Below are 10,000 nucleotides of genomic sequence, written 5' to 3' on the forward strand. Positions count from 1 at the left end.
CTTTCTCATCTCTCTTTCTTTTCCTTCTCTCTCTCTCTCACCTCTCTTTCCTTTCCTTCTCTCTCTCTCTCTCTCTCTCTCTCTCTCTCTCTCTCTCTCTCTCTCTCTCTCTCTCTCTCTCTCTCTCTCTCTCTCTCTCTCTCTCTCTCTCTTATCTTTCTACCTCTCTCTTCTCTTTAGGCTCTTTAAGCAGGGAAAGTTCTTGCCTGAAACCTGAAGCGTTTTTCTTGCTAACTCAAGCATTTCGCTTGCTTTCTCAAGCAACCTCCGTAGATGGCTTGACGCGCTTGCTAAGTCAAGCGGTGTACCGTCACCATGGCAACGCCGTCGGTCGTGTACTATACTGGGGCCGGATTTTCAAAAGAGCCGTAAGTTACGGCGCGCTGGAGGCCTTAACCATCGTGCTGTATTTCCCTTAAATAAGAGCGAAGAGTGTTGATTTCCCGCCCGCCGTTAAGCGCTAAAGCCTGTTCTCCTCCTGCCTTGACCTGAGGCGCCCTAACTCGCACCGATATGGCGGGTCCCTTGCTCTGTGTATGTGTATGTAAGATCGCTCGGCCGTAAGTTAAGGCGCCTGAAGGAGATAAGGCCTTTGAGAATCTGGCCCCTGGTCACGATCCTTCGAATGCGGGCGTTGGCCAGGAACTCCGCATAATATCTAATCAGATAAATATTTTTTTTCAGGGTATCTGATTCTGTAATTTTCTTAAAATCATATTCAAAGAAATTGAAATTAACTGAAAACGAAAGGAGATAATGGAGATTATGGGAATAAAATGTTTTACTTATGAATAATATATGATTATAAGACGAACAATTTTCCTCTTATTGTTAAACTTCGTCTTTCTAAATCGAGAATATATCTGCTATTTTATGAAATAAAGAATATTTCAAGTGAAAAAGTCTGAGAAATTCTAGCAACATTCTTCTGTTGATATTATATTTGATGATTTGTTATATTTAGCCTCATAAAATCGGATATATGGGAATGGGTAGACCTATATATTAATTCAGGGATATTCATTTGTTTTGATAACGCGTCAGAATGAAAGGGCTGTCAATCGGAAGTGTGTCATTGTTTTAGAGGCACTTTATATGAATATAGGAGAAAATTTAGCGTTTTGTTAAGATGTTTGGGTAGATTTATTTACTTCTCTACCATCTTGATGCGGCGCTAGCTTGTCAGTTGTTTTGAATTGCGCGCTCAAACTGTTACCAACCGCAGGTGAAATAAACTCCACCCTCGACTTGTGCATAAGTTATCTATTTCCGAGATTGTTGGTGGGAATATTGCTTTTAAAACCCAAGTATGTATATTTCGTGTGTTATTTTGATATTTCTATGCTCATCAAGGACTGTTATGATTTGTACTTTATAAAAAGACATTTCCATATGTCTGGCATCACTGAAGAGGGCCTGCCTACCTTGGAAAGCTTTTTAAGCAGGGAACGGTACAGCGCTCGGCAAGAATTCTTGCCAAGCGCTCCCCTGCTTAAAACGCTTTAGGTTTTCCCAGTGGAACTGACTTGAATAAACGTTATGCAACGTTTCAGTATTACATAGGAGGAATATATGGTATTGCCTTTGATAAAACTAATATCTAGGAATGCATTTTCTTTTCTTGGTATTTACCACAGGATAATAAATATTAAATTGAAAAATGTTAGAGAAATTTGCAATTGCAATTTCTTTCCTGGAAAAGGAATAATAATAAAAAACATAGAGCATACAGTCTTTAATATGCATATGATACAAATGATTTTTAAATGCTTTTAACATTTTGAAATACAGCTATACAATATCAATGTATAATACATCAGGACATCTGTACATGATGCTTCCAAATTTAAAATAAATTATTATACAAGCCTTGTCAGAAATAACAAGTCTGAGATGATCCTCTCCTGCATAGCTACCAGTGCGTAAGCTGGAGGCAAAACAAGGTATTAAATGCAATAATTCACTTTATATAATTTGTACAAAAAGGAAATTGTGCTATATACTTTTTGAGGCACATACAATATAGGATGTAAAACAGGCAAAAGTAGCCTAAAATGACAAGGTATCTGAACCCATTTAAATAGATGAAGACACTAAACTATTCAGTACATTCCACATTTATGCTCTAAATGCAATAAAATGCAGTAGTAACTAGCTTATGCTGCTTTGCTTGGAGCGGTCATACTAACTTGTGTGAAAGGATCAACTGCCAAGAAACTAAAATTAGGAATTTATTTTTTGGTGATTTTCCTTGCAGTATTTTAGAATATCCAATTGTTAGGCAATCAATACCTCAAGATACAATTCCTATCCTCTTACATCATAAACAAGTTCAGTCATACATATCTTACAACATGGCTATTCAACTGGTGACCCATGGGCCAAATCCTAAATTGATTTTCATTAAATCTAACTCTTTAGACAGAATCAGAAACATCAAAACAAATTTACTAGTTTCTAAAGCAAAATTTATTTTATTTTTATTATTTCTCATGTAGGTATTGAAAAATGCAAAAGGCAAAGTATAGCTTATCTTTTACTTCATTTTAAAAATATAGTAGAAAAAAAAATAAATAAAAGGGAATCAATTTGAGTTTTATATTCTGGCCCTCCTCCAATAGTAATTGAATAGCCCTGTCTTACAAGCTAGTTACTCCACTTACTGATCACCACAGAAAACAGAACTTAGTCCCTTAGGTTACTGAGGGAAAAACTAGTCTCAAAAGGAATACTGCTGGCCTATCAGCAGTGATTTCAGCAGTCTTGTCAAGTAAATGATTGATATACTAACATTTCTACAAATAAAAAATGTTTTTGGAATAACAATAATAAAAGAAATATCAGTAATAAATGCACCCCATCTGCCAACTACCAACCAAAGTCATTCATAATTATACACACCTACACGTCTCTCGCTCTAATTAAACTGCAAGTAAAATTTCCGTCACAAATTGTAGCAAAGAATGTTACACGAGATTGTAACAAATTGTTGTCAACATGGTATAAAAAATAACATCTTAACTATATCAAGTTATTAACAAAAGCATGTGTGCCTGTAACAAATGCAAACAAAGTAGCTTTGATCTGTTTTTCATTTGTTCAAATTGGCACAAGAGAGTTTGAGAAAAAAATCTATACAAGTTGAAGACTAGATAATAGGCATGTCCATTTTCCTGCTGGACATAAAAGGATACAGCTTACCTTGATTTCTTAACAGCTTTTTGATTCAGACCATGTTCCAGAGAGTTTAAACACTAGCCATTTGGTCAAGGCAACTTCTTCACAGATCTCCTTCACTGCCACGGACAAACTTTGGTATGTACAGAACAGATATCCTACCCAAAAACAGATATCCTATCCAAATATCCCCACTGGTTTAGACATTTCAATGCTATCTACCTTTAAAGCATACTGGTTTTAAAGTTCTGAATATCAGAATTCCAATTAACTTCCGTGACAGTGCTAGATTGGAAGCATTCTAATATTAAAACTATCAGGAACAAGGTCTATTATCTCCATATGAAGTCCCTGAAGAACCTAAAATGAGGGTGACTTGGCTCTTTACAAAGGACTCATCAGTAAATTTGGAATGTTTGGTAGACAGTTCTGTATTTGAATGAAAAGGCCAGTGTCATTTCAAAACCAAAACTTATATATTTTCTGGAGGTTGTATTAATAAAGTATTTTTTTTCCAGGCACTATATCACCAAATATGTGAAGCTAGTAGAAGCAGTAATGAGACTAGAAAGAGAGAGAAAAAAAAACACTTGCCTCTTCTTTTCAGCATGACAGCAATCAACCTACCATTAAAATGAAGAGTTTTTTGTGCTATGTGGAAGCATAAACCCCTTGAAGGATCCAGTGAACACAACAGAAGTTACTGGACAACAATCACAGTCACATCTCAGATTATGAGACCAAAGACACTTAAACTCTTTAGATCACTTGGAAATAATCCACAAACTATACTGAAATTCATCAAGTCTTTGGGCAATATCTGTGAACATAACTGCTGCTTGATGGACTTCATGCAGATTGTCTTACTGGTGACCCACAAGTTCTCAAATTCAAGGAATTTGATCTCAGTTCTGAAAAGCATTGAAAGTTCCCTGTGACCTGTGCCTCAAGGTCAGACAGAGATGAGCACCAGAATGATGTGGCATTTATAACATGCTCATCAAAGCACATACTCCTGATCTTCATTAAACCCAAGAGCATTTCTTCACTTGGAATATGCCTTACAAAATATAGGCTTCTGTTTTTCTTCTGAACACAGAGTACAACAGCAAAAAAGCTTTCTCAGTTATCTTGGAAGTGTAGCTACAGGACTCCTCATAAATGCATACATGTCATGAAAGGCTCTGTCATCTGAGTAAATAAATAGGCCAACATAAAAAAAAAAATGTCTTCAACACCAAAACTGAATTCAGGACTTGAACACATGTCACTTCTTAAACAATATACATCATCTTACTGTCCTTTAGATGTTTTAGCTCTTTTACTTTTTGCACATGTATGAATATAATAGTGGTTAGGCTTTACAACTTTCTCTACATTCGCTCATGGAAAATCCTTATCAATGCAACTCTTCACACACAAACTGTACATAGATCTGATGCAAGTCTCAGACAACACCCTCCATAAAAGTGGTGTCCAAATGCTGGATCAGAGTTCGAATAAAGGCCATCTCCTTGCGAGTATTTTCATAGATGACTCGAGGATCATCACTTGTGCACCGGAGGCAGTTGGGTGCCATTACCATAGCTAAATTGCTGGCATCCATCTTGGTGGCTGTTACAATATCAGGCTGGGCAAAGTACTGCAGAAACCTGGGGGAATAATCATTGAAATTATTATTCAAATATAATCATGTCATCATACAAAAGTAACTGCAATCATTTTTTTTTTTTTTTTTTTTTGGGGGGGGGGGATATCAAATCCTTTCTAAAAAAGCTGAACTTGGAACATAATAAGAACTTACCTTATAAGGTATGACAGTACAAGCCTGTTAATTTCAGGTAGTTTGTTAACAAGAGCAACAGCCTGTGTAGGATCATCATGAGCATTAATGGCTGCCTGATATAAGGCATCAGGTATGAGAGGCTCATAAAGTTCTCGGTACCAAGTCTTAAGCAGGGCAGCTGCAACATGTGCATCCACACAGTCACCCACCTCCCACTGCTCAACAACCTGCTTTAGCTGATGAACCTGTAGTAAAAATTAAAAATTATAACCATACCCTTAACCTCCTGTGAATAATAGCACTGTCATTACAATAAACCAATCTTCAATTTTCTAATTGTTTCTTGAAAGGTGCCCAGATTCATCTTGGGTGAGCTGATAAAGTGTAAAACAACTTTTTTTACTACTGACTATTCCATTTTTGATAATTAAGAAAGTAATAATGACACAAAATCATTAAACCAATGCTTCTGAGAGAATTTGGGGTGCACTTGGCCTCTGCTCCGAGGAGTATGCACAGCATCCTGGGCTTGCCTCCTGGGCCTATTTTGGACTCGGCTGGTGTGTCACACTCACCACAGTATCAACAAAGCAACATTGTTTCTTGCTGTATCACTTGTATCCAGAGCATGATACTAATGTTTCTACATATTCAGAGATACATGATCTTTAGTTTAGCTGTTATATTGAGACTGGTTTTATTGAGGGATAAAAATAGGATGTTCTTTCATTTTTGCAAATCTTATTCTTACAAAATATGAAATTGTATACAGTTATATACAAGGCTCCTATGGCTTCTGTAATTCCCTTTTATGTGCATTCCTCAAGAGTCACATTAGCATATTAGCAGAGTGCCATATGACTATCTGAGTTGCTCAAGAGTCACATTAGCACATTAGCAGAGTGCCATATGACTATCTGAGTTGTTGACAGAAGGTGATTGATCATGTCAACTAGAGTAAAGGTTCAGAGTAGAAGCAAGAGACCAAAACTTTTTGGTGTGTGACAGCCTCCAGGTATAGCAGACAAATAATTTGAGCTAAATAATCCCCCTTTTTATGCTACACAATAGCCAATCATTGATTTACACATCCTGTTCTCCCACATGCAATGCCCATGGGCATGTGGCATGTGGGTTTGAGAGTACCTTATAAAAAAAATCTTGAAATGTAATCCATGCAATCATAGTAGCATAACGTGAATTACCTAGCCTTCTTAGCTGCAACAAAGTAGGCCATGAAGGGAATAGCACATTACCCAGAGCCAAGGCCAAGTCAGTCATGATGTGAACTGCATGTTATCCAGAAGCATTAGGTTAAGAAACTGTATTCTACATACATTACAAACATTTTAAAACAAAATTTAAAAAATATCACTATAACATCTTCCTTCATCTTACCTCATCAAAGTCTGCAGGAACTCTGAAAATTCCTTCAGTATTCGTACCCTGAAGTCTGAGAACCTCCTCAGAGAGAGTTGTTTGAACCCAAGGTAGTCGTCGGTGTGGATATCTGCACATATTTACCTTGTGTTAGCCTAGGTCAAAACACTAATATAATCATGTCAATGATTATATTAATAATTCAAGTAACCAACAAAGTATGGACTGAATTTTTCAGAAGGTGGGGAAAAATGCTAAGCATATAGCTAACAGCTCCCATCCTCTTCATATCTAATAAATACCAAGAACTGTCTTGGTATTATTTAAGGATGACTGAATTTATCAATAAAAAATTGAAGCCTGTGCTCTTATAAGACACATTATACAATAATGCTCTCTTCCTTTATAATCTGAAAACATACTTCCTTTTTTAAATTTCTAAAGCTAAAAATAAATACTCATCTACAAGCTATTCCTCTTGAATTCAAGTTCAATTCAATTGGGACATTTGGCAAGAATACTTGCCTTGCCTACAGTTATGTAAGTTTATTTATTGTCTTTACACATAGATGGTTCTACAAGGACTTGGTCATCCAAGAGTCAGTTATTAGTACTACCTATCTCACCTGTTTAATATTTTCCTTGATTTTTGGAACACTTCTTTTATATAATTTTATTGCCTTTAATGTTATTAATAATTTAGAAACAATTTAATAATCATAATATCAGTAAGAATTTAAAGTATCATGATGAATAGTGTTGGATGGAAAAACACCATTTCAAGGAATGGGCAAGTCAGGCACGATCATTATAGACTCCTTGGAGGCAGAGTATATGTGGAGCCATCAGTAGGTAGCAAAATTGCCTAAAAGCTACAAGGGATTCCACATAAATCTAAGGCAGATGGGTTAATGAAGAGTCACCTAAAGTCTTTCAAAATTAGAAAAGTATTTCAAATTTACTTTTTACAATCTAAATTTCATTACTTTCATAATGCACTGTTGACTACCTATAAAGACAAGCTGTCTTATATATAATGTTCATGAAGAGCAAAACATTTGTTAATATGTAAGCAAATCTGTATCTCCACTCCATACCTGTCCTTCTGGAGTGCCATCACCTCCTCTATGGTGCCGCCAAACATTGAAGCACGGAATATGTGTAAGCGGGCAAGGTCAATTTCCTCCAGTGTTGGTTTTCTCAATCGCTGTCTCTTGGCATTAACTGAAGTTCTCTCCAAACGTTTGTTGCAAACTCCAGCATAATGAGCCACCTACATAAGAATTACAGAATAACAATGCAATTATGGAAAATGCTTGAGAATTATTGATTTATTTACTCTAGATCAACCCTGGGTTCTTTTTTTATCAGTCAGCAAAACCTCTTATCTATTCATTACACCATTATATATCATTAAGAAAATAAATTAAGATTATCTGATTATACATTTATCTCCTCTCTATTCTTAAGTTTGTAAGGGTTCCTCTACAAATACCCTAGGTAAGTCATGAAAATTCATCTAAAGTCTTACCTGAAAATAACTTTGAAACATACATTCCTTCATGTATAAATGTGCTATAAGAATGTGAAACCTAGCACTATTTAAGCTTTATCTGAGAACCACTTGCTTTAAATATTTAACTATACCAAGGAACTGAATTGGAAAAAGTTTTGCTCACAGACTGTAGTGGAATCAGTCATAATTCCAAATGGGAAAATGCATGTGCAAAGCATATGTGCTATGATGCATACATAAATTTGTAATACTCTTGTTAGCTGCTAAATTTTAAAATAGTAAAAACTGCAGGAAAAAAATAGATCTAATCCTAAACTAAATTTAAGCAGATGCACAATAAAAAAAAGTCCAATTCACAATATAAAGAAAAAAAAAGTAAGTTTTGTCAAAAAGTTACAATGCCTTTAAAACAAACCTGGATATGGATGGGCCACTTTGACACATCAGGGAACATGGAACAATAGGCTGGGTCACAATGTCGAGTGATGTAACCAGCCAAGTATGGACTGAATTTTTCAGAAGGTGGGAAAAATGCTAAGCATATAGCTAACAGCTCCCATCCTCTTCGTAAACTGTCCCTGTAAAAGAGAATTCAATTTCTTGACATACGTGTTCATAAATGCAAGGAGATCTACTTACAGTTCTATATAACGTCACTGCAAATGCATATTTTTCTGTATCTAATGAAAATATAAAACTTCTAATATCTATCAGCAATACCTGAAACCAATATACCAACCTTTTATGATTTTCTGTAGTTTGTCTGCAGATCTGAACAAATAGCTCATCCCGAAGCCCTACAGTATTGTAACACATATTTACAATATCTAGTCCAACAGAATTCAGTGTCATTCCTGGTTTTGGTTTTCTATCACTCATGTATATCTGGACCAGCCGGAAGAGTTCACAAGCCTGGTTCTTGACCGACTTATCAAGAGTGGCTAACATGGGTTTGCGGATAGGATCCTGAAAACAAAAGAGACTTGCAAAACAATCTGCTCTCATATTTCAGGGTATATAAGATGGACTGAAGAGTTGGCAAATGACAGTTACTCATGACTTGTTTCTCCAAGCATGTACAATTTACAGGCCATCTGATGTTATCTTATGAAAACTTTCATACCTTAGGAAAAAGAAAAAAAAATAAGAGTAACAGTTACTTGCATTTCAAAATTATGTTTGCTTATAAAGTCTCTTTACTGTTAATATCATGCAAATTTTGCAGTTGTATTTCATAAGTTTGTGACTGATTTTAGCCTGGGTATTGTTGCCACTTACTGGCTATAGAAGCAATATCATCTAAAATTTGTAACTTATGAAAGAAGCTGAGACAATATTCTTTTGCATTTCTTATTATGAAAAACAAAAAAAGAGAAAAAATTAATTGCATAAGAATAATACAAGCAAAAAATATGCACATCTTTGTTCCCAAATACACATACTCTCTTACCTTTGTCCATGATATCATGTCTATAACAGGCACCTTCTTGCGTAACAGACCACGAGTGTGAATATTGAGGTTCTCCTGGGCATATTTCTCCATTAAATTGTGTCCAGCATCCCCTCCACCGCCAGTACTGTACCGCTCAAAGTCAGACTCTGATGGGGGCTTTTTCATCAGAGATAGAGCGGTCAGACCCTACATGAAAGAGATAAATAGAGTAATAGCCTATGTCTTCAAATAGTGCTGGATTAACTTTCACAAATTCATATTCAAATTTGCTGATTAACTAAATTATACATTACAGCAAGAAATATCAGAAGTGGTTTAAATATTTACAACTTAATTAATCCTTAGCAAATAATATACATTCATGCCTTAACATAATATATAACATCTAGGGTTAACTCTAAACAAGCAAAAAAAAAAAAAAGGGGGAAATGATAATGAAAGATAAATCCAACCTAAATAAAATTTACAAACTCCACCTCATCTACATTAACTTCCAACCCAGATTTTCCTCAGCAAAGGTAAGGTATATCCAATATATTCCCTTGTTAATGAATACTGTTAATTGTGTTATCAACGGACCTGAGGAGGGCGATGGAGAGAGCCTGTGATGGGATTGGTGGTGAGAGAGGAGTCCATCATGTTAGGGATGGAGATGGACAGCGGACGGTTACCCAATTGGCCATTGTTG

At 35.8% G+C, this 10,000-nt stretch overlaps 1 protein-coding gene across 1 annotated transcript in view; it reads right to left on the minus strand.

Annotated features, from left to right (window-relative positions):
• Positions 1-1,720: 1,720 nt before the first annotated feature.
• The window catches only part of RhoGAP93B (MyTH4 and RhoGAP_KIAA1688 domain-containing protein RhoGAP93B), a gene marked incomplete in the record, with an annotated part of 240,870 nt that continues 232,590 nt past the window's right edge, over positions 1,721-10,000 (minus strand). Inside the window, 8 exon segments of the mRNA XM_070136000.1 lie at positions 1,721-4,829; positions 4,982-5,208; positions 6,362-6,473; positions 7,441-7,616; positions 8,275-8,437; positions 8,599-8,825; positions 9,310-9,498; positions 9,892-10,000. The exon segment at positions 9,892-10,000 is cut by the window's right edge and continues 23 nt beyond it. Coding sequence (XP_069992101.1) covers positions 4,625-4,829; positions 4,982-5,208; positions 6,362-6,473; positions 7,441-7,616; positions 8,275-8,437; positions 8,599-8,825; positions 9,310-9,498; positions 9,892-10,000 — 1,408 coding nt within the window.

Source organism: Penaeus vannamei, chromosome 21, assembly GCF_042767895.1.
Source record: "Penaeus vannamei isolate JL-2024 chromosome 21, ASM4276789v1, whole genome shotgun sequence".
Lineage (NCBI taxonomy): Eukaryota > Metazoa > Arthropoda > Malacostraca > Decapoda > Penaeidae > Penaeus > Penaeus vannamei.